Consider the following 25,171-nt stretch of genomic DNA (forward strand, 5'->3'; position numbering starts at 1 on the left):
AGTCATTTTTGAAAAACTTAATGTATATTATTCCAAAATGGATGAGTTGAAGACCATAATAAGAAGAAACAATGTAATTTCAATATGGCACATTGAGATGCTTCTGGCTTCAACCACAATCCCAACAATTTTATTCAAAAATATGAATTTCTCCATTTTGCAAAAAGAAACTATGATATCTACAAACGTTGACTGAGTGTGTGTGGTGACAAAACAATCATCAATCACATTAACATTCCTTTTCCAATAACATTCATTCCAAGTCAATGAGACACAAATGCCATAATAATAAACATAAAAAAAACAGTTATGTAGGAAATTTGTCATGTCATTAAAATAATGGCTGCCTGAGCTGCTTACGTACACTTAGCATTTTTTTTTCCTTTCATGCAATTGCAAACAAGATAAAAGGGCAGGGGGCCTTTTTTTTACGTTAATCAGCTAAAAAGGGTCAACCGCGGTCACCCATGATTCCACGACAGTATATCCAAGGGTGGGGAACCTTCTGCCCCGTAATTGGGCCTTCACGCACATCTACAAACAACCTCAGCAAATGTTAACCCAAAAATGCTCAACATTATGTACAGTGACCATCCTTTTCACTATTTTGCCTATTTGCGTTTGTCTGCATCATTTTGTGCTTACCCTATGAAGCTGCTAGATGATAACAAAGCCTTGGATGATAAAGAAGTTAGAAGTGATACATCTTCACTGACTTGAAGATCTTTGTATGCCGGTGAGGATCTCCAGTATTTTTAACTTGGGTTGCTAGTAAAAGTTTTAACCAGGTGTGCTTTAAAATGAGATTCAAATAATGATGTTTTGGGATGCTAGCTTACTTAACTTTTAATAAAACCAGCATCAACACGACCCAACTTTGAGGTCTAAACCAGGGCCTCAGAAAAGTGGATCTTCAAGTGAGGGGCACCATCACTTACTGAAATGAAGTTGGGAAATGAAGGCACACTGGTGGAAGAGACTACTATAGTCAATGGGGGGGGGGTAAATGTTGGCTTGGGCTTCCACTAGACCTCGGAACTATCCGAGCCGCCCCACATCCTGGTGGGCCCTCGGATGTAGGCGGCGGATGACGAGCTGGCGTAGGGCGGGAACTGGCTCTTTTCCTTCTTTTTGCGCCATAAAAGGAACACCACGACGATGGCGATCAAGCACACCAGGAGGATCAGACCCATCAGGCCCACGATCATGGGCAGGGTGGAGCTGTCCGGAGCCTCCCCGCTGGAGCTCCTCACCGAGGGGCGCTCGAAAGCATACTCCCGCTCCAAGCTCGGGGACCAGGGTTGACGCTGGCTGACCACCACACGGTCAGCTCGATCCAGGGCGATGTGTTGGAGGTTAGTGCCACGGTTGTTGTCGGCGCCGATGTCCTGGGCGACTGCGGGGCTGGCGCGGCGCTGACGTCGGAGGGCGGCACCCAGGGCGGAAGACATGCTGTGGTGGAGGGAGTCCACGCTACGTTTGCCACGGTTGGCGTTCTCCCTGGAGCGCACGGTGTAGATGGTGTGAATGTACCACTCCCGGCCTGCAGCTACCTGCATGACACACAAACACGCTTGAATTGAACGTCCGCTTAGATGTCGATTTTCTACATCACAACCATCCGAACCTGGAACAGCGGACTTGAGGAGAGGGTGAAGCCATCAGATCCTGGTTGTTTGACTAAAGGCAGAGCTCCAGCCGTGTCTTGAGCCAATGTGGCCTCGAAAGCAACGTCACCAAATGCTGTCGCCTGAGTCTCAGGTTGGGCCTTGTCCTGAAAAACGACATGATGAAAAGTTTCACTTTGACCCTGATCAAGAAAGAGAACATTTAAGGAATCCAGGTCTTTACCAGGATCTTGAATCTGTAGAGCAGGGAAGGGGAATCAGCCAGGCAGCCGTATTCCTTATTGGTGGGGTTATATTTGGGAACGTAGCCGTCAGCTCCGGTGCACAAGAACACTTTCTCAATACTGCAGGAGAAAGAATCTCCCAGGTTCTGCACCGGGTCCACCATCACGCGGCCGTAGATGAACGAGCCTACAAAGACCAGAAATGTTCATTGTAAGGCCTCATCAGTTGTAATGCTGGTTAAAATCCACTAAATGGGAGTGTTGTACCTTCTGAAAATGCAACATCGGTGCCCTCCCCGAAGCCCATCGAACCGTCAGACAACCACAAGCTCTTCTTGGACAGGAGGAACATCTGCGTGTTGAGGCTGAACTCGGCCGCTACTGGGTCGCTCACCTAAAGAGCACAACCAAATTTTACATTTTGCATAAAGGCTTCAAATAACTTGACTTCAATGACGTAATTTGACGATTTAGCAAAGCTAAATTAAACACATATTTATATCTACTGTAATGTCATTTTAAGAACATTCATTGTGGACATTTCGAAGATCAAAATAAAAATGCACGACTGTATTGTGAAAATAAATAACACTAATGAGATTATAATTATCTAATTTACACGGTACTACTTTTTATGAACTCTTCCTCCCGGTCGGCGCACTTTGCAACGTAACGAGGCGTGACTCATTTCCGGTTTCCGGTCCTGCGTAAAGGTACGTGTGTTAAATGCTTCATTATTATGCGTAGAATTTTCTCTCCTGACACTTATCAAACTCTCAATTACTTTAATTTTCATATTCCCAGCTTTAATACAGTTCCAACCAGACTTTTGTATCAAGTGTACTCATTTAATTCCGGTGTTTCACGATGACTTAGCAATCTTAGCAATTAGCATGTCTTCGCCATCTTCTGTTGATTGCTCATCCCGTTGTTAAAACGATACTTTTAGCACGTGTACCTTACTAGCTTCCAAGCTATATATATATTTATATCTTTTTTTTAATTTTTATGTTTGAAATGATTGTACTAGGTTAGCAACATTTAGCAATTTACCTGCTGGAAGCGAATGTCCATATCAAAAGTCAGAGGCTCCCTCGGATGGCACACAGGAGGGTTACTGAAATCTCCATTGGGGGATGCAATACAGGGGACCAGCTTCACTGTATACGTCCCAGAGTAATCCCGTACCTGAAGGATTTACAAAATTATTAGTATTTAACATTTGTGTTTAAGAATTCTAGTGTTTATTCAACTTACGGCAAAGTCGGAGACAAAACTCCACTGTTGCATGGGCTGATTGTGGGTGGGCTCGGTCCTGACCAGAACCAAGGTGAACGTCAAGCCAGGGTGGTCGGCGCATATCACCATGGAAGACACGCCGGTCCCTAAAAAGTGGTCATGTATAGCATTAAAGCGCTCATATTTATAACCTGACCTTTTATATTGTCTTGGCCTTTTGGACTGTAAACGCTGGCTGACATTTGCTCGGATGACACCTGGTACTTTCACGCCGGAAACCCCCCTCTAGTCTCCACAAATGTGGAACTCCAGAAATAACCCAAGGGAGGATGTTGGGTAATCCAATAGGAGACTGCATTTATAGGTCGACCACTTGATGTTTTACCTGGGTGAGTCATAACGAATTGTCCCCTGAAACGAGCCTCTGTCTTGAAGTTGACCACCAGGCGGCCCTCATCGTTTATGCGCATGCTTGTTGGGTACATGGCTCCTGCAGATGTTTTAAATACAGTTTAAGCAAACACCATAGTGGAAATGTCTAAGGAGAGTAGTGTCAGAGCTTACCCTGGAGCTCCGACTCAGGCGGACTCCCGATGCCCTCCTGCCAGAGAATGGCCGTGTCGTACACGAAGGTCAGCTTGAGCTCTGACTGGAGGTCAAAGTGCTGCCAGCCACCCACAGCCACGGGGGAGTGGAAGACGTAGGACACAAAGAGGGGCACACGTAGGGTGACGTAGGACTGGACCAAGTTGAGGACCTTGGGAAACAGAATTTTGTTCAGGTCAAAATATACTGCAACCACTAAACGGTTTGAACAACATTCTGCCAATATATTTTTTTTCATACCTGACCGTCAGTGCCTATGGAGCCACCGCAATCATTCAACAACTCTGACATGTCGTAGTAACTGGTGAATTCCCAGAGGCAGGCCTCCAAGTTGAGGTTCCGGTAGAAGCGTAGAGAGTTGGATGAGCGCATGGCGTTGCTGTACTGGTAAGGCGATGTTTCGCCGATGATCTCGGGGTTTTTGGTTGCGTCGGTGATGAAGCCGTGGCCTGTTGGGATTTCGTTGAAATCCAGCAAGTTGGAGCAGCGGTGGTTGCCCACGCGGGTGCCGTCGGGGCTTAGCGTGAGCTCGAAATTGGACATCGGCCTTGTGGAGATGACCGGCAACATGCCTGTTGGAAATACAAATACTTGGTTCAATAAAGAAGATACCAATTCCGAGAACTTGGCAAAATAAAAGACACTTCTTCATTTATTCATCCATCTTTTCCCTCACCATCCATATGGGGCATGCTGATAGTCAGCTTGATGAGGTTGGGGAAGTCCGGGTCATCTGGACCCGTGTAGCGGATCTTTGCAGAGAAAGGTTCAGCTCCAACGGTGCCTTGGATCCGAGGTTGACACATCCCTGTCAAGACGTTAGGGTTGAGAAACGAGACGTCCTCCAAGCAGGCTTACGTTCTTCACATCTACAGTACTTACCTTCGTCTGTGCTGATCACAACGATGGGACTGGAAAGTTCTAAACCAGCGTCCCCGTTGGCATTGAAGGCCCTGGCAGCGCACTGGATTCTGGACCCGGCTTGGAAGTAGATGGAATCCAAGGTGATGGATTTGGTGTTGGTAAAGAAGGTGTTGGTGTCCACCTCCCTCATGGGGCTGGTCACGCCGTCGGACCCGGTCGGGGCGCTGACCAACCAGCGGTACTGGGTGAGAGTATCGTTAATGCTCTCCGCTGAGCAGATGGATCCGGTTTTGTCAAAGTCGTCATATTTGGGGTTGCAGGCCTTGAAAACAGGAAAACAAGTCATGCTAACAACGTAGCAGCATAGCATCCTGGTACCGAAACAAAACAGGCGTCATACTTACCGTCACACACACTACTGGGTAGCCATTGATGGGGTTAGGGTTGTCTTTGGTTTTGGACGTATCGTCGTACATATACAGAGAAACCACATGCGGCACCGCCGGGAAAGTGACGTCCGCAACGCTGTCCATCTCCTCGATGTACACGATGGCTTTGTTCATCTAGCCAGAGCAGGCAAAGTTGTCAAAATAAATACTCGTAACTCTGAATTATTTTTTTATTGGATGTTTGGACTGTCTATTTACTGTGTATTATATAATTGTGGCGCTAGATGTTTTTTTTTTTTTTTATAAAGACTATGCAGGCAAGAATGGAACGTGGGCCACAATTTAGTTGGGCTATTTCTCTGCGGTGGCTTACATTCTGTTTTTAGCTCCATCTAATGTTAACCCCCCTGCCCCACCTCCTGTCTCATTCCAAAGCCTTTTTATAAGGTATAGCGGTTCAGGCGCGCTGACAGCAATGCCAGCTGTTGCCGGGTTATTTTCGTGCGTTTGTAGCTATGCGCCGTCACCTGTATCTCTGCCACCATGTTGTCATCGGGCTTCATGTGCACAGTGAAGGCTTCCCTCATCTCTCGCTGGCCGTCGTAAAGAATCTCGATCTCCACGAAATGCTCCGTTTCGCCCTCCTTGAACTCCACGTCTATGAAAAATAATGTCAGCTTTCATCACCCATTGACTCGTGTTAAAAGTTTGATAACACCGGCAAGTTGGGTGCATTCACCTTCTGACAGAGGGTTGTAGTCTTCCCCGGAGGTTGCCGACCCGTCCTTGGTGTGCACCCTCACCACGGACAACTTGGAAGTGTCGCCGGTTCGCAAGATGGGGATCTTGACAAGGGACATGCCGCCTTTCACCTGCGGTTCTCGCACGCTGTACTTAATCTCAGAGAATCGAATGATGGGCTCTAAAGACGTAGAGATTAAAACCAGTGAGCTCACCTGTTAAACGATTTGTTCCTCACGTTTTTGGTGACCTACTGTCTTTGTTGTCCGTGACTCTAATCAGAGCTTCCTTCTGCTCGCCGATCGAGGCTCCATACGGCGACTTGCTCTTGGGCGTTCCGAGGACCAGGCGAAACTCCTCATCCTCCTCATGGACCAAGTCGTCTTCCAGCTTGACCACGCAAGGCTTCTCCGTCTCACCTATGAGAAGGTAGGAAGTGGAATCATTGTCGTATATTTTGCCAATGTACTTTGAAGCAAGAGAGACAAGTTCAGGCTTGACTCGTATTCTGTCTGAACGGTTGGTCAAAGTATTTGCTTGGAACTCAAGATGTGAGCTCGTGAAAATATTGTAGGATATTTCCTCACCTGGTAGGAAGGTGATAATGGAGTCATTGGTATTGGGTCTCTCGCTGTAGTCCATCATCACCTGGGCGGTACCCTGCCGGGTGTAGCAGCGTACCGTGGACCAAATACCAACGTCTCCACTGCGGTACACTATCGCCTTGACCTCCCCGTCGGCCTCGTCCACCTTGTAGCTACCCTCCTTGAACTGAACCTTTGGTACTGTAACGACAGTAAGGTTGTCACTGTAAGGTCATACCGGGGTACCGCCAGAGGTTGGATAACTCGAGTCAGAAGTTGCCAAGATTAAACATATGAAAGACTTGCCGTCCGTGATGGTATCGTTGATGGTGATGGTGGTCGCGCTGGGTTCCCCCAGCACGGCATTCATCGGCATCCTTAACACCAGATCAAAGGTCTCCGGTCCTTCCAGCTCAGGCTGACCCAGGTCGTCCAGGATGGTCACCCTGAACGTCTGCATGGTCACCCCGGGGGCAAAGTCCAGGTTGCGACTGATCCCCACATAGTCCAATCCGGCTGCGTGAATTATAAATATGAGTGTTGTCATGGTAACGCGAGATCCCAAAGTGTGGTGGTAAACGTTAACCTTCCGCCGAGACGGGTTCGCTCTTCCTGGAGCGAACGGTCACGGTTGCCGTCTTGGAGAGATCGGTTCCCGTCCTCCACACCTTCACTTCCACGTAACCGGAACTCTCATCCACCATGTACTCGGGCTCGCCAAAGTACAGGGACGGTTCTGCAGGAACAGGAAATAGTACGGTACCAATGTGATAATGGGTTTAGATTTTTCATTAGGTTTTATTTTGTTTTGATAAAGTTGCAAGTTTCGAAAAGTAAGGTAGTCTTTAAGGGTCAAAAAGACAACTTTGCAAATCCCCCACTTGTGAAATTTGAATTTGTTAGTAAGTAGAGCATCGTTGCAGCTGTCACCTGGTTGTAAAAACAACAATAGTCGTTGGTAAAGTGGTTTTCATTCCACACAGGAAGTCAGAATTCACATACTCCTGTAAAGATTTTCCCGATACACCTGTAGCGAGTGTACTTCACACATGGCCGAACGCCATTCATCCTGCTTTTCGATGACGGAGTAGCTAATTAGCGACATGGAGCGGGGGAGGGAGCCATGGAATTCCAACTCCAGGAACATCCATTTATCTCTCATCACTTGCGTATAAAGAAAAAGTTCTTCGCACTAACAATGTTCTCGAGAGATCCGCCGATAACCCTTCACCGCAGGGGAGTGAAGTTGAACAGTTTCAAGAGTTCAAAGAAAAGTTTGTTGTTGTTTTAAAATGAAATTATTCTCTTAATTATTCTCTTTATACCAAATTTATACAGAAAGTTCCATTGTACGGGCAAAAACGATGCCCCGTGCGTTCCCCTCAGCTCCTCTCAGTGCCGATGAGTTCACCCGAGCAGGAGGCGGCGCTCGCGTTTGAGTTACTAAGCCGACATGAGCACGTGTCTATTCTTATCCTGTTCCTGCACACTGAACGTGCATGCGAGAAAGCGCTAGATGGGAAATAGCGCCATTAGGGAATGGAAATAATCCGGGGTTTGCGGACGCCGCCTGAACATCTTATGGGTTCATTGATCGCGTCGGGATCCCGAAATAGCAAAATGGGAGCTTCGTAGGATCACGGGTGGCCGCCATACTGAGTTATTGTCACGCTAGAGCGGCATAGTGTGAAGTCATTTGTCATATGGCTGTATGGAAATAACGTGGATTATATTTAATCTTTATCCCATTATACAGTTTCAAAGAAAACCATAACTGGATATTGAAATTTGAGTGGTTAACCTTGAGAATTAGCTTAGCTAGCATTTTTTGGCTCTTGGGGGCGGAGTTAGACACAATGGTGTTTGTTGATGGGGTGACAGAGAATTTTCATTTTAATTTAAAACTTTCCAATGCCGACGCTTACCGTCGTCGCTGTCTGCCAAGATGGTGACCTTGGCGGTGGGGAAGGAGGCACCCACCCGGCCCCCCATGGGCATGCTGAGGGTGACGTTGAAGCTCTCCTCGTCCTCGTACAGCGAGTCGTCGATGATGATGATGCGACAGGGCTTCTCGCGCTCGTCCTTGTCGAAACGCAGCACACTCGTGTGGTCCTCTGCACGCGTGAGGTAGTCCGAGTAGGACAGCACGGAGGTGGGGATGGTACCCGTAGCTGAACCTGCAGGGGAAGATGAATGATCAAATGAAGTTATGGAGTCTCCAAAAAAAGTTGTAGAATTAAAGTAAAATCTTACAAGAATTACCTTGGTGAGTGGAGCAGACGACCATGAGTTCCCGGCTGACATCTCCAGACCGTCGGACGGGCACCTCCAGCTCTCCGATGTCCTCCTCGATTTTGTACTCGGCTTGAGGGATGAACACGGTCGACTCTGTTTTTGCAAGAGCAAACAATTAGCAATTCCGTGGATGGGTTTAATGTATCTCTGCTATACTACCGTCTCCCGGGTCCACGATCTCCACGGTGGCGACGTCTGGGAACTCCAGTACAGCCATGACTGGGTCGGAGAGCTGGATCTGGAAGGTTTCTGACGTTTCGAACTCCTGGTCGGTGAATATCTTCACCTTCCAGGATGCGGTGGTCTGGCCAGGGTTGAACTGGACCTGCTTCTGGGACTTGCCCCGAAAGTCTTTGTCCTTCTTGGCCGTGTCGTCTTTAGTGGCGATACCTGCGGGGGAAGGATTTTGGAGGTCGGAGTGAGTCGTTAATAGTTTTTTTTACAACATAATTCTACAACTATTTCAACTTGACTCTTGATTGGTGAAACTCACTGACAAACGACGTCTCCCCCAAGTATCCTCGGCGTTTGAGCGTCACCTCCAGGAACTTGGCGTCCTCGTCCACCAGATAGTACTCCCTCTCCAGGGAGATCCAGGCCCAGTTGAGGCGAAACGGCTGAGGCTTCAGTTTGTTCCCGCCTGTAGAAACAAAAACCCCACTTAGCCAACATGCTAAGCTACTTTGGCGTTTTGTGATGGTGAAATGATCACTAATTCATTTCCTTATATGGTCAAAGAACAGATCTTCCGTCCATGTTATAAAAAATTTGGGCATCATGATGCGCATTGTGGCACTCCTTCTGCTGTGCACGCCTTGGCCACCAGGGGCAGTTTAGCATACAGAAATTCTTCTCGCAATAATCTCACCAAACTTTGTCAATATTATATTTTTTTCTGACTTGTAGTTTTAGCTACAGCTACAGGGTTTAGTTTTTCAAGGGAAAACACCTGAAACTATGTCACGACTCGGGGAGGTAATCCCTTACAACCAGTGACCGAGAGGCTGGGTGATGTTGAAGATTATTCGCCCTGCTGGATAAAAAAAACTCGGTGAGATAACTAGCCGGGTGACTCTCGACTTTTGATGTGAAATGGGTCACGGTCAGAGGTGTCTTTGGTTCCGCGAGGTTAGGTGGGTGGGGGGGTCGTCTCACTTTAGTTACGCATCACTGCTCACACTGACAACGGACCTGTTGAACCAGCCAAAGACTCAGGACCAACACCTAGACTCATTTTTGGTCAGTCTACCCCACACAGTTTTTGTTTTTAACAAACTTTAGGAAAACGTTTGCCAATGAAGTTGGTACTGTATGGAGTACTGTAGAAAGAATATGAGGAGAAAATAGTCGTGATGTGACAGTAATAAAAATGTTTTGCAATAATAAAGTTGATTATCATTGTGCCAACTTCACACAGTGGGGGGAACAAAAGTTATCTCAAGTATAGACCCGCATCGGCAATGAAGGAGGCCACAGCCATTCTACCATGTGACGACAGAGCAGAACCAAAACACTGCAGGGACAGCTGTACCCAAAGACCCCTGAGCAGTGTGGGTGGGCCACGATTTGTTTAAGGGGTCGGGGGGGACTCAGGAGGAGGTCCCCTCTTTTTCCCGTGACTTCTTTTGTGGCGTTTCGCAACACCCCTGAGTTGGAGCTGATCATCCCGGTGACAGAATTCCCACCAGGGTATTGTGCTAATTAGTTACCTTCCTATGTTGCTATTAGCTAGTGTAGTGCGAATTTGTTTAACGTTAAATTGTGATATGTTGTTGCTTTAACACTAATAAAATATGAAAGATGTCCTGGCTGGCCCACCAATATTTTCCTTAAAGCATTAGTCAGATTTTTATGAGTCTTCATCTATCCTCATTAAATGCCACTGTAGTCGTATTATTTCGAGGTCATGTTACGGTTCTGTTCTTTAATTACAAGTGTCTCGCGTTTCCGTATACATGACAGTTTCCCTGCAGCCAGGCGCATTCTTAGATCTCCACCACTATATATTGCCACCACAGTATAGCTTGCAGGGGGACATTGAGGTCAGGGAGAGCTCTGATGTTCAGCAACAAGTGAGGCAGGAACAAGAACGCCTCACCTGCTGGATTTTTGGGTTAAAATCTTCCTACTCCTTTTCCTAATGACTTTCTATCCAACGGTACAATCCCCCTAGCCCTTACTAAGTAATCTAGTCATCAATTTTTTTTCATTGGATTATGCAGCACCCATGGTTATGACCTACAAACTCTGCCTAGCAACAAGTGAGCATTTCAGCTCGGAACAAATATTTTTTGATTTACTGTACTAATTATAAGTCACCTACATATATACAGTAAATGACGAGGATGATTATCAAGGAAATGCGACTTATGCGATTCAAGTGTGGCGTCTCAGTGACAAGTTGGCCGGGCCATGCGCCACATGGGCAGATAAGAATAACCCGGAGGGGATTCATCACGACGCCTCACCGTCCGTAAATCAGGCCCGCGGAGAGGAAGGATGAAAGTTGAGCGTAATGAGAGGCAAGAAAAGGTGAAGAAATTATGATGAAGTACAAGAAGAAGAACGATGGCCCTGAGGTGATCTTAGGAGAGAGTGACTTTTGGGGAAGGGGGCGAGCTAATAGGGAATAGGGTGGGGGCAATAGGGTGGGGGTGTGCTGAGGGTCTTTGAAAGGGGATCCCCCTCACTCGACTTCCAGGCCTTGCTCTGTCTGAGGCCCCAGAGTCGCGCAGGAAGTGCATTCCTATACAGGTTTTTGGTGATCACATGACACCCATCCCCGGACCCCTCTGAACCTCCCTGAACCCTCTGCAGAACCAAACCCGAGCAAGACCATAACACTAGCAACAACTGCACAGGAAAATGACATCCAATATCTCAAGAGCTGGATCAAATACTGTACGTATATTTTTAAAAAGTCATTAAATAAAAAAAATATAAATACTAAGACGCAGACTGTTAAATTAATACTAAAATATAAAAAATCAAACACAACAATTTCAGCCTACATCTAAAAGAAAATAAACCAAAAATCAACTGAATTAAACTCTAACAAATCATAGCGCCACAATGATTTTTCTGTGGGCCATAAATCTATGGCTTGCTTTGTTGCTATGGTGAACAAGCATATATCCAGTTATGCATGTAGGTCAGGGACCCGAAGACATGATCCACTCCCCAGCTTGAAAATTGCAAGGGCATGGAAATGTCTCAACATGTCAGAAAGTAAGGAAGACTTTGAGCCTTTGGCACTTTGCTCGCCTCACATGGGATGGACACTTTGAATAACTATTTATGACTTTTGTGGTACACTTTGCCGGAGGGGATTACGCCCACACGCATCTCCGCCCTAATAAAAATACCTCACTTAATCGTCAGAAGGTATCGACATGATTGACGAGGGATTGTGTTTATCAAAGTTAATGTTACACCAATTACATCCTAGCATGGCAATTCTGACTCTTTCAACTATGTTGGAGACTTTATCTGCGTTTCCCATCTTTGGAGGTCGGAGCTGACCATCGACGTGTCCGTTCATGTCCGAAATGCCTTCGACCCTTTTTATCTTCCGTCTGCCGGATGTGTGTGTTTATTTGTGTCAAGGTGTCCAATTATCCAGGTATTCATTATTTTCTCACAATGGCTGCTGTAAGTGAAAATTAGCCATGGAGCTAATGGTAGACAGTATAGCAATTAGCGTTAGACCTTAATTCAAAAGAAAATGAATCAATAGTTGGACCTGAATCTTGCAAAATTCAACTTTCCTGACAGCATGGGTCTGAATTGTTTTGTATTGGCAAGCTGTAGCTAAACTAGCGACTGCCACCTGTCACTTTTTTAATGGCCAGTATGTGCTATATATATATATAGTATCTATATAATTTATGTATGGTTATTAATGCCGTTTTGAAGGCTTGAATTACAATAGAGAGGATACTGTGACCTGTAAAGTCATCGTGCTTAACTTCATTTGAGTCAAACGTGAATATATTTGTCTGCTTAGTAATACTTTTAATCCAAAATGAGAGAATTTGATGAATTCTAGTGCCCCAACTTTGTCGGAACGTCAAGGTGGATGGATGCGTGGCTTAAAAAGTCATGTGATCTAATTCTTAAGCTCCTCTACTGTTCCTCAGTCGCTGTCACTTTTTTAGCTCGTGGCCTTTTGACCCCAAGTCCCAACCCGACGTCCTTTAAACCCGCCTCCAGTGAGCCTGAAAGTAAGACGGCGGTTCTATATCGGGTGTCAGTCACGGCCAACTGCCTTAAGTCTTTGTGATGCAAACACTTTGGTGAGTAATGATTGAAAATTCTTACCATTGTCCTCAATGGTGAAGTAGAAGATGTCGCTGGTGGCGTTGGTTCCATCCAATAGGACGTAGCTGATCTTCATGTCGTTGATGTCGGCTGGTGGCGGCACGTGGAGGTTAGCGTGTCAAGAGAAATAGAAAATGTTATAGAAGAAGAATATGTAGGCCACATTCACCGGGTTTCAAATTACAGAGCCCCAAGCAGATCATTTGATATTATGACGACATGTGAGCCTCAGAGCGAATGTCTTTCTCTGCTCATTTGAACAAATACATCTCATTTGAAGATGGTTATCTTACCAGATCCATGGTCTGTGAAGAATTACTCTAAGAATTAATGGATGGTGGCTTGTGCTCGTACCTTGCGTGAAGGTCATGATGCTGTCATTGCCCTTGGCGGAGTTCATGATGAATCCGTGCTGCGGTGCCTCCGACACGATGTACTTGAGGACATCTTGCTGACTGTCGCGGTCCTCTGATCGCAGAGCCTTACTGGTGATCAAGAAGCCCACGTGGCCTGAAGGAAGTAGCCTGAGTGAGCCTGCCGCCTTGTTAACCACGATCTGCGGCACGCCGTTGTCCACCGTGTTGATGTGAATGGACATCATCTGCGGCTTGCGAGTCTCGTAAATGGTGTCGGGGAACACGTAGAAGTCCGTGTGGGTGCCGTCGGTGACTGTGAAGGAAAAACTATCCTCGTTGGTCTCTGTGCCGTCGTGCTTGTAGCTAACTAGGTTCTCGTTCAGGTCTTGTTTGGTGAATGATGTGATGGGTCGGGAGTTGTTCAAAAGCAACTGGCCGTGCACCGGCACCTGAGTCACAATGAAACGCAGCAGGTGGTCTGGCGTGTCACGATCCTCCACCGTCAGCTCGAACGGCGTGATGAGCTTGGTTTCACCTTCCTCCACAATTAGCTTACTAATGGTCAAGACAGGCTTCTTGTTGTCCACGTCAGTAATGGACACCCGGAAAGTTCTAAACACCGGGTTGTAACCATCTGTCACCTCAAACTCAAAGCTGTCCATCTTGATCTCGTCGTCAGACGTGTGGATGTAGTAGATCTTGTTGCCGGCGAGCTGCATTTGGGTGAACGCGGAAATGGGAACGCCGGGATAGTCCGTACACTCCAGGTGACCTCTGCTCGGAGCCCTCGTAATGCTAAAACTGAGAAACTCGTCGGGGCTGTTGATATCGCTGGTGCTGAGGAGATCGGTGGTTAGCGTAACTTTGCCACCTTCCTTGAGGGTCACGCCTTTGTTGATAACTTCTGGGAAGACCATGTCGATGCTTCCGATGTTAATGTAGAAGTAGCGATCAATAAGGGCATTGATGCCGTCCGTTACGTCAAATTTAAGCAGGTCTCGGATTCCTTCCTGGCCAGTGTGCACGTACTGGATGAGCTGCTTGTCAACCTCATCCTGCGTGAAGTTCATGCCGAAGGTTATGTTACCGAGTACGTCGCCAAACTTGCTAATGCGCTGAAGGTAGCCTTGGCCCGGACCATAGCGCACGATGTACACCAGCGTGCTGTCTTCGGAGTCCAGATCGGTAGCCTTGAGAACCCGGTTGTTGATGACTTTAGTCTCGCCGATCTCCACCTCAAGTCCATCATTAATAGTCATCCTGGGTGTCTCATCGTCGACCGGAATGACCATGATGAGCACTTTCTTCTCCACCGAGTGTTTCCCATCCGAGAGCCGTATGACAAAGCTGTCCTCTTTGGTCTCGGAGTCGTCATGCTCGTAGACGATGTTTGAGGCCTCCTTTATCTGTTCCAAGTCGAACTTGTCCACCAGGATGGTGCCGGTGCTGAGCTGTTGGACGATGGTGCCGTGTGTGGGGTTTTTGACAATCTCAAAGTACAAGTCGTCATCGGGGATGTCGGCATCGGCTGCATTCAGGATGGGCGTGTCAATGACCAAACTCATGCCCTCCATCACTATGAACTCACGAATGAAGATTTCCGGCTTCTCGTCATTGGCTGGAATGATGATGATCGGAAAGAAGTGTCGTTCGGAGAAGTTGATGCCATCCGAGCAGCGGAAGGTGAAGCGATCCTCCACGGGTTCCACACCTTTATGAATGCTTTGGACATAGTAGATATGCCCGATGGCAACTTCTTTGATGTTAAAAGCAGTGATGGCCGTCCCCGCCCGGGATTTCTCCGAGCCGGGAGCTGGGGAGATATTCTCCACGTAACCGGATGAAGGCTGGACGATGATGGTGCAGAGGATGTCTTCGCTGTTTGTGTCAATGTCCTCTGCTTGGATTTGGTCCAGAGTGATTACGTTCTTCTCACCCTCCACCACCACAAACTGCCCTCCAACCCGAACAATCGGTGGGATGCTGTCAACCGGCAAGATGGTGACATGCACCGTCACTCCTTGGACCTTATTGCCACCGACCACCCACTGGTCGGACAAGTCGGACAGCGTGAGGTTGAAGGAGTCGTGTAGTTTGACCGGCCCGATTTCCCCTGAGGTGTGCACGTACAGCACGGCTCCGTTGATGATGTCGGCTTGTGTGAACCTCTCGGCGGGGGCGCCATTGACGAGGATTTCACCCAGCCTGGGGGGCTCCTCAACAATGAACATCAACATGAGGTCGTCGGTGTCTTCGTCACGGCCCTGAATCACGTTGCTGGTGATTTCCGTGGCGCCGTTCTCCAGCACGTCCATGGACGCGGCCACCACGCCGGTGGGAAGCATGATCGTGGGGCTCTCGTCATCCACTGGGTCCACAGCGATCTTGATGTTGATGGGCACCTCATGGAAACCGTCGCTTACATCCAATTTGATGACGTCATTGATGGATTCCTCGCCACTGTGGATATAAGTCATGCGGCCGTTCGCAATGTCTTGGAGCATAAACGTTTCGCCATTTGACATATCGATGCCTAAATACTGCAGCCGACCATATTTTGGAACCTGGCTCAGCGTGAAAAAGATGTTTTCATCTTCTGTATCAGTGTCTGTCGCATGTAAATCGAGACTGGTGATGACGTACGAGCCGCTTTCCATGACACTGAAACCGGTGTTCGTAATAAGCGGAGGTTTGTTGTCAACCGGCTGCAGAAAAATGGTGAACAGTCCATCTGCTGTGTTTCCCGACGTGTCCTCCACCATGAATGTAAACTGAACCACTTTGGGAGTGATGCCAAGCTCCTGGTCAGGAGGTTTGTACGCCACCTTGTGGTGATTGACTTGGGCCTGCGTGAACTCTGTGATTACAACATCTGGATTGTCGGTCAGTACAATCTCACCCAAGAACACCGGGTTGTTCTCATCCGTGTCAGTCGGAGGCTTAGTGATGGTGTACTTTAAGTCTCGATCATCAGAGTCTAGATCGGTGTAGCATAAAAATAACTTCTTGAAGTACGTCAGTTCATACTCCTTGACCATCATGTGAAGGTTGGTACCAGGACAGAGCTCTGGGGCCAAGTCATCGACAGGGTGGATTTTGACAGTGAACAACTGCTCACCGGACAGATTGGGTGGGTCATTATCATCCTGGACCCGGAACACGTACTGGTCGATGACGGTAGTGGTGCTGTGACTTCCAACATGGCGGTAGAATAGCTTCCCATCCATGATGTCCTGCTGAAACCATTCAGTCACCACCTGCTCAAACATCTCATCCGTCGGACTGAACTTCCACTGGGAGGGGTCGGAGGGGGGCTCCACTTGCCGCAGCAGGAACTCCCCCACATCAGAGTAAGGAGGCTCCAGGATGAACTTAATGGTGGAGTCTTCCGAGTCGATATCCGTGGCACTCAGGATGAACGGGGAAATCTGCATGACTTCATTCTTGAACAGCACCAGCCCAGTGTTTGCATTAATGATGGGCGGCTCGTCATCAGTTGGCACGATCGTGATGGGAAACAAAAATTCAACTTCATTCTTCCCATCCGTCATTCGGAAAATGATGTTGTCGCTGTAGGTGTCGCTCCCGTCGTGCTGATACACAACAATTCCGGCATCCAAATCAGCCGGCGTGAAAAATTTCCTGCGACCCCCAAGCACGCTCAGGTCACCGTGCCTCAGGCCGTCAATTACGGTAATCCTCACATCCTCGAGGTTATCTTCGTCGCTGATCTCTAAATTCTGTGAGCTGGAAAGTGGTCTTGATTGCCCCTCAAACAAGAGCTGCCCCGTGTTTTTGGTGACCACAGGAGCCATGGTGTTCATGGGCTTCACAACAATCATAAACGCAAAGGTGTCAGACACGGCACCGTCCGTATCAACGATTTCAAACTCCAGCTGGAAGATCCGCTCGACTTCGGAGTCATCCGAAGGTGGTTTATAAGCTATTTTGAGATCTTTAATATCCCGCTGGTAGAAGGAGGTGATGGGCATGTTCTGGTCATCTGTGCTGATGATGTAACCCTGCTCGGGGCCCAGCGGTGACGTGACATTAAATATCAAATCGTCCGGGTCGGACTCCACATCTTCAGCGGCCAGCATGTCACTGGTGATGGCGGTCATCACAAACTGATCCACCTCCATCATCATCATGGAAACAAAGCTGGGTTTTGGCCCCGTGTTTTCTGCTCCCTCCCTGATCCGAACCATCATTTGGAAATGCTCTTGCATTATCGTGTTACCATCGTTGTCCTGCAACTCGACCACCATGGGAATGTAGTCTCTGTTTGGTGAATTGGTCTTAGCTGTGTGCTTGTAACGGATGCCCAGCTTCACAAATTCATCGCAGTCGACCATCTGCCCATTCTTGGGGTTATTAATAAGCGTGCCATACCTAGGGAGGCCTCCGGCGCCGACCAGCGTGGCGATCTTGCACTGCGTGACACCATCCTCGTAGGAAAACTCCAGTGCCTTCTTGTCGATGGGCCCGCTTTCGCCATTGAGCTTGTCCACGTTAATGGGCATATTCCTGGTAAGGACCTCCAGCTGCTGGAAAACAACCTCCACCTCCAACATAAAGGGGATCACCACCGTGTTGGTCTGGGAGTCATAGCGCAGCTGTAGCTTCACCCGGTCCGTACTGGGGCTCCGTGACCCAAAATGGGTGTATTTCACTTCGTCGGGCGCGAAGGAACACGGGAACTTCTTGGGGGTCAGCGTCCCCGGTCTCTGAGCTAATGGGTCATTGTCCAAAACGGTTATGTGGCAGCGATCTCCGTGCTGAACCTCTGTCACCAAATCATTCACGGGATCCAAAAAGACAGCTTTCCCCAACGGAACCCTGATCCCGTTGTTGGCGATGATGATGTTGTCTTCGTTAGGTCCGGCTTTGTACTGGTAGAGGTGCGCTTGGTTAAAAGGCTGAGCCGAGGCAAGACACATGCCAAGTACAAACAGGAGGCACCTCCAGTGTGAACTTTGCAGACTAGCTGCCATGTCCACTGCTTTGTTATTTCACTTAATATAGACAAAAAATTCCCTTCACAATTTCAACTACAAAAAATAAGAAAATATAAAACCTTCTGATCCTTTCTCTTCTGCTGCCGCGTCCTCACACAGACGCACAAGTGTGATGAGTGCTGCTGGGGCTGTGCAGGTAATAATGAAACTGTAGACAGGGACCCTCATTGGACCCTCCCCCCTGTCAGCACAGGGGAAGGGAGGGGGGCTGTGGGAGAGTCTCCTACCCCCACAGCTAAATTAAGAAAGACCATTGGAGGAGGTTGTGAAAGTGCTCCTCCAACCAAGAGAAGGCCACCTTCTGTCTTAAAAAAAACAACAACAAAAACTTTGGGGAGGGGGGTTGTCAGTGCAGGAAGCAAGTACGTGGAATGTGTCCTAACCAATTGTCTGCTGCCAACAATACCTTCAAGTCGCCTACGTGCACCCGGGTGTTAACCCTTGGTCGAGGGGTATAGTAGGGTCGTGTCATTGGGATGTCCCGGCACCAGAGCGTCTGCCGCTCGTGCCTTTAAAAAGTATTCATAATCGGGCATCAGTTGGAACAGGTGGGAGAAAACCAAACAACTGGTCCCAGTGTTGCAAAAACATGGCCAACAGAATACACAAATTAGCCTAGCGTTAGCTTCTGCATCCTGATTGCGTTCATACGTGTGAACTCAATATGGTGCACAAGGTCATGTTCAGATAAAAATACCGAGCCACCTTGTACGGATAATATTTTGGTGTTGGGATGAGCGTGAGTAGTTCAAACTGTTCTTTGACTTCTAGGAGTGTTTATTATAGGACTCTTAGAATTTTACAGCGCAAATTGAGATGAACGTTGTAAATTTTGTGAATCTATAAAAACGGTGTAATAGGCAAACCATTGGGGGCAATGCTGTGGAAAAGACGGGCCAAATAGCCGAAATGCCATACGCATTCTGTATCACGCTTTTCTAAAATAAATCTCTCAGCCTCCTGACTTGACCGGACGGAAATAAAAGCTTGCTAGGGTGGGGAGTGTAACTATAGAAACAAACACACCAAGAGTTTTATTTATACTCACTCACTCCTGGATTTTGCTCACATTCCCAACATGGTGGAAGTAAATTTGGATGGTAACTTGTAGTGTAGCATAATGACCAGTATGAATTTTTTAAATTATTGTCAAATTCGGGAGATTTTTTTTCAAGAATTGTTTAACATATTTTTGTACATTTTTAAATTGTATTTTTAAATTTATAATATATATTTTTTATTTTAATCATATATTCTAAATTGGTTTTAAATGATAAAAAAATAATCAGCATTATTTTAGTTAGTTCCTCATAGCAACCATGATCACATTTAAGTTAGCATTATGCTCAAAGCTAGCTTGATTTAAAGTATACTCAAATTAAAAATAATACAAGGTTTGCTGAGGTATTAATAACTTGTTTTAATTAGCCTCAAGGTAAAACAGCACAGAGTGACCTTAAATCAATCGGGTGCATTCCGCAGGCTAAGCTAGCTGACAAAGTCTTAAAATTGACGTTTTTACTTTATGAGTGCACCATTTCAGCCGTCATTCACTACATTCTAAGTGTGACTGCTCGATTTATCTCCCACGAGCATCACTGACGAGACGCTCGGGTCCAGCTGTGTGCCCCGCTTGGTAAAAAGGTGTGCGCCGGTGCGGCGGCTATGTTAGCGTTAGCGCTGGGGGATAAATCACAGCATATGGCGTATAAATAGCGACGGCCACTGAGACCGGAGATGTTTGGATGGGCAGGAAGAAGAGGTTTGGATTCCGCTTCGATGCGCGCCGGCCATGACTGTGGTCGGCGACATCCATCACCAGCGCACCTCCGAATTTTCACCTGCTCCACCACGGCCGATTCAAGCATCCTGCGGTCGGATTGACTGAGATCCTGGCGCATGGAAACAAGCTGCTTTTAACCTTTGGATCGCTATCAAACGCGAAGAAACGTAATAGCGCGAACGGGAAAGATGATACATAATCCCACAGGATGGTGCGCTGAGCACCCCCGGGGATTTTTCGCCATCAGATTAAATTAATGACACAACAACACATGCAAATTGAAATGTCCTTTTTACTAGCAACAAAAAAAAAACATGCTTGCTACTACACCATCATAGGAATACTCAAGTATATACAGGTTCCGATCTCATCTCACAAAAATTCACTAAAATAAACAATAGAAATCTGATTTTCAATCTTTTTTTTACATGTTAGATTATTAAAGTATTACTACAGTTTCACGTCCATGAATGGAACAACATAAAGCGCAATATTCATGTGAAGAGTCATTTTGAAAGAAAGAAAAAATCCAAAATTATTATTACAACCAAAATTCTTTGCTTCTGCAGTCGCTAGTCTCTCAACCTGGGAAAAAAAAAAGAAAGAATGAAAGCAATGTGAAAGCGTCCTGTCCCACAGCCATCACCTGCTTTTTTTCCCCACTCTGACCTTCCACTGTGGCCAAGTTTATGTGGCCTCCAGCGTGAACTTTGAACTCCACGCCGAAACAGCGGTTTGAGCAAGAAGCTAGCTGACATAATCTTACCACGCCACCATTGATGTGATTTATATGTCTGCAAATTGGAACATTCCCTCAACACTGTTGGTTAGACATTTACCCCAATGTTAAAAATTAAAAAAATAAATTGCTTCACATAATAATTTGTCATTAAAAGCCATTCAATTGCGCTAAATATTTTAGTTTTAATGAATTGTCCCACATTTTTGATGGGGGATTTTAGCAATGGTTGAGTAAAGCTTGTTCGCTGACAAGTCATTAACTAAGGATCTCACTGCTGACTTTACGGCAACCAAATGTTGTTGTAGCGTATAAAATAGTAACGTAAGTGCGGGATAGGCGGTCGAGGCTGGATAATTACGTAGCACGGCTGGGAAGGATGGTCGGGAAGTGCCCTCCCCTTACGAGGGAACAGCTGTTCATTGTCTACAAACCATTAAGTTGTGTGACTTACCGTGTTTCGTGGAGAGCAGTGAGCAAGCGAGTTCATCCTCACACCGGGCTGTTGAGGGAAATCTCCCAAAAAATGGTGGACGGTTTGAAATCTGCTGACAAACAAATGTGAGGTTAATCAGCGGAACAATCGGGGTGCCCGTCCTAATAATTCGACGGCTGCACTTCAGTCGGACGATCGACCTTTCCTCTGCGTCACGTCAGAATTGTTGCTGTTGTTTTCATTCTTTGGACTCTCCTCCACGGTCCCGTCAGACTTTTGTTGGTCTGGGTCATTGGGTTTCACCGGCTCGGCATCTTTGGCATCTTTGTCCTGCGAGTCGTCTTCGGGTAGAGATGCCGACTCCGCTTCAGCTACAAGGGGGACAATATACACAAATTGCGCCCTTATTCCAAATTTTTTTGGTCCACTTGATCCCATTCATGCTTTAATGACTGGTTTCTCGTGAGAAGAACTTTTATTCTCGTTTTAAAGTGGTCATCAACATTGTCCGTGGAGACAAAATGTTGCCTTCAGGGTGTGTGGCAAGCGCAAACATGACCCCGGTGAGTGTTAACTCAGTGTTGAAAGGAACAAAGGAAGAAAGCTCGAATATAAGAATGGTGTCTGCTTATAATATAAAATGTCACAAATATCTTTGGAAATCTAATATAATGTGCAACAGCATATAAAGATAAAACCTTTCCCTAAATTGTGCTCATGTGGTCACTTTAAGAGCGAAGAGTAAGCAGCAGTTGGCACTTTTGTTAAAAGGCTCCCTCATGTGGTCAACGGGATTACTGCATAGCACAGTCTCAGCAACAGCGAGACCTCAAGTCGGAGAATAACCAAAATAAACGAGTGTGGATTGTGAAAATTAACTCAAAATATTACGTGCTAAAATATATATTTTTCTCTTGAAATTAAGTTGTAACACTTAAGTTAAAATATGTGCTTTTGTAACGAGATGGACTAAACTGTTGTAGCGTAACCTCACTTCCCTTTTTAATCTTAAGACAGAGGAAGTTAATTCATCACAAAAGTCTCTCGCTCACCTTTTGCTTCGTTTTCCACCACATCTGTTGTTGCTTCTTCTTTTTTTTCTTCTTTTGACCTTTCAAACGTCTGCAAGCCTGGGAAAGTACATTTACAATGAATAGGAAAAGTCTACACCCCCCCGGTCAAATGCCAGGTTTTGTGGTACAAAAAAAAGAGATGAAAATGTTTTCATTACGGCCGATAAGCTGTGTGACTCATTTGAAAAGCAACAGAAGGCAAGATAGCGTCGACCCACCATTGTGTGGTGCGCCGTCGTTGGCCAACATGGGGTCCACGGGGCTCAGAGGGACGCTGGTTTCGTCTACTCTTGAGAAGTCCACAGCGTAGCGCTAAAAGAAAAAAGATGATGTTATTCCTTGTTTTCAACAAAAAAAACTAAAAAAAAAACCCTCATCTTAATTAGGATTTATTCTGATAATTTTCTCAAAAAATGATTTATTTCTATGATAATACACTTTTCACCAAAAATTAAAATGATAAAAATAAAGACTTTTGTTTCTCTAAAAATATTACCTTATTCTCATAAGATTTTTCTAAAAAAAAAAAAAAAGCAACTTTCTTTAATGAGATAAAAGGGCTACTGTTTTGTAATTTTACATTATTTATTATTTATTTTAAATCAGAAAAAAATCTGGCATTTAAACATGGGTGTGTGGACTTTTTATACCCGCTATCGCCTCTTGTACTAACCCTTGCTCGCCTCCTCGAGATGAAGCAAGCGATCCCCAATCCGATAGCGACCACGAGGATCACAATGAGGATGACGATGCCTTGGAGGAACAAATATGGTTGGGGGGAAAAAAAAAACATTTATGACAACGCTCATAATTGACATATTTCACTTAAACATACGCTGGAGAAAACTGAAGTCCACTCACCAGCGGTGTCGTAGCCTTTTCTAGCATAAGGCTTTGCTGTGGTGGTACCTGTTTGGGGAAAAAAAAATAATAACGTAGCTGAAAATAATCGTTTTTCCCTGTTAATTTTGATTATTTGACGTCAGTCGTAACAAATTTTGGAGTTCTTGATTTATGAGTGGCTCATTTTAGGAAAATGATTTACTTTTGTCTTTCGGCCTTCTCGTCATTTTGGTGTAGATTTTAGGAGTGGTCATGGGTGGAGGCGTGGTCTCGTTGGATGTCACTTCACTTGTGTTACCTGGGTCAACAAGGTTCCATTAGCTTCATCAACATACAGTGTAATCTTGCAAATATAAAGTCATTATTTCATTTTATTCCGATATTTTGCAAACCTCTGAGATCCATCCAAGGCGTGGTGGCATTCATGTAGCTCATGGTGCTACTCATAATGGTCTGGTTGCTGTTTTCCATAGTTTCGGAGATGGGACCAGGCGTGGTGAAATTAAGCCGTTCCGATTGGGTCGTCGAGCCGGGAGACGTTTGCGATGCCGCGAGCGAGGCCAAAGCAAAGCCTGCGGGAAACAAATTGTCACTTTGAAATACACTAAAAGATAAATGGAGAAATTGGAACTCTTGCAATATTTTTTTCATTCAAACAAAGCACATCTTAAAAAAAATGCATCAAATTATGAAAAATACCCAAAAATTTATTCACATATTTTTTAAATTTGTTAAAAACACACATCACACATTAATCTGATACAGCCTATGAACATTACTCATCAATAATTAATATGAATTTGTGTTCTCTTAACAGTCTTAACAATGTTTATTTTTTAAAAATAAATATATATAGAACATGTGAAAAAACACTCTAAATAAAAATAACAAAATAATATTTACATCATCATCAAGTCCTGATAAGGTCGTTTTTTAAAACCGATAAACTTACCCAGCGTAACCACGGACGGTGCGAAGACTAACATGGCGCAAGTCAAGAATAAAGTATAAATAAATATATGTGGTAAAGTGTATAATTGCGCCTCGAGCTGCAAATGTGGAAGAGGCCGAAGTGGAAAGAGAGAATGAAGGCCGCAGACCGCACGCAACAGGGTGCAGCCTCTCTTGCATGAAAATGCTGCAAGCCACAGGAAGCCATCAGCTATTACGCGACTTGACTTTTATTTCCTCACTTTCTAATGACGCCTTTGTTTTCAGTGGCACTTCCACCTTACACACAGTCCGACTTGCCTTGACAGCATTAAATCGTAAATACAGGATGCAGGTTACAGAATTTTCAGTAGATTGCATCAAAAGATTCAATTATATTTATTAGATATCATTTGAGCTCTTCTGAATCTTTTTTCAATGTTTTTTTTTAATATTGTACTTTTTTTTTGTTAGTGCTGGTTTCCACTCGCTAGGTGTCGCTGTAGCTTAGGGTTAGGACAAGCCAGTGAAGTTTGACCCAGAGGGGCTAAGTAAAAAAAAAAGTGTGCTTATCTTTGATTCGCAAAATTTGATTATGATTCTATTCAAAACGAAGAATTTTATGCTTGATTTTTTTTTAATTTAACAACCAATTACCATGTCTTTTTTTTAATAATTAAAAAATATTTATCATTTAAAAAATAAAATCTCAAGTTTTTAGTTGTGATGTGATTCTATAAATATATTTATAAAATATGAAATCTGATGGCAAGTTTCCAAATCTGGTTCCCTTGTGTCACCAAAGTGGGTACATGGATGGATCCTCATGGTGGGGGTCCGCTCCTCAACTATGGCCAGCCTCAGGCACCAGCAGCTCGCAGGCCAATGGATGAGCTAATTGTGGAGAGATGAGGAGGAGGAGGAGGAGGAGGAGAGAGTTTCTATGTGTGTGAGCGAGCTGGACCACCCACCCGGCGGATTCAGAGGCGCAGGATTCACAGCCCATTCTGTTGACCCGGCTCCGGGCGAGACCCTCCCCGATTGTTTCCGAGCAGGAGGAGGAGGAACGCTAAACAGCGGGTTGCGTTTCTCCTCGTCTGACG

The 25,171-nt window shown here is 45.8% G+C and overlaps 2 protein-coding genes and 1 long non-coding RNA gene across 5 annotated transcripts in view; 1 reads left to right on the top strand and 2 right to left on the bottom strand.

Annotated features, from left to right (window-relative positions):
- Positions 1-131: 131 nt before the first annotated feature.
- frem3 (Fras1 related extracellular matrix 3) lies at positions 132-18,345 on the bottom strand. Its single transcript, XM_088372474.1, has 24 exons — positions 13,245-18,345; positions 12,891-12,980; positions 9,064-9,210; positions 8,730-8,960; positions 8,538-8,663; positions 8,201-8,452; positions 6,862-7,011; positions 6,582-6,791; positions 6,279-6,476; positions 5,946-6,110; positions 5,690-5,872; positions 5,478-5,608; positions 4,966-5,124; positions 4,580-4,883; positions 4,374-4,505; positions 3,938-4,269; positions 3,656-3,848; positions 3,477-3,581; positions 3,110-3,237; positions 2,906-3,040; positions 2,120-2,246; positions 1,852-2,039; positions 1,628-1,774; positions 132-1,553 (listed from the first exon to the last, which is right to left on the bottom strand). The coding sequence occupies exons 1-24, from the start codon at positions 18,238-18,240 to the stop codon at positions 1,026-1,028; spliced, it is 9,357 nt and encodes a 3,118-aa protein (XP_088228600.1). The 5' UTR covers positions 18,241-18,345; the 3' UTR covers positions 132-1,025.
- LOC148399725 (uncharacterized) overlaps positions 2,442-25,171 on the top strand; it is a 38,003-nt gene continuing 15,273 nt past the window's right edge. For both annotated transcript variants that reach the window (XR_015857842.1, XR_015857841.1), the window contains exons 1-2: positions 2,442-2,565; positions 5,974-6,120. This is a non-coding gene — a long non-coding RNA (uncharacterized LOC148399725). The remainder of the gene's footprint in view (positions 2,566-5,973; positions 6,121-25,171) is intronic.
- Positions 20,322-24,285, bottom strand: LOC148399726 (uncharacterized). Of its 2 annotated transcripts, none has more exons than XM_088373582.1 (10): positions 24,091-24,285; positions 23,531-23,710; positions 23,341-23,436; positions 23,157-23,204; positions 22,969-23,048; positions 22,514-22,607; positions 22,275-22,352; positions 21,423-21,587; positions 21,241-21,331; positions 20,322-20,632 (listed from the first exon to the last, which is right to left on the bottom strand). In XM_088373582.1, exons 1-9 carry the CDS (start codon positions 24,122-24,124, stop codon positions 21,279-21,281), a joined length of 828 nt encoding a protein of 275 aa, XP_088229708.1. In that variant the 5' UTR covers positions 24,125-24,285; the 3' UTR covers positions 20,322-20,632; positions 21,241-21,278. The 2 variants fall into 2 exon arrangements, with proteins under 2 accessions (XP_088229708.1, XP_088229707.1); XM_088373581.1 differs by having other exon boundaries at positions 21,423-21,593; positions 24,091-24,284.

Source organism: Syngnathus floridae, chromosome 4 (assembly GCF_059516105.1).
Source record: "Syngnathus floridae isolate MCC-2025c chromosome 4, RoL_Sflo_1.0, whole genome shotgun sequence".
In the NCBI taxonomy this organism is placed as follows: Eukaryota; Metazoa; Chordata; class Actinopteri; order Syngnathiformes; family Syngnathidae; genus Syngnathus; species Syngnathus floridae.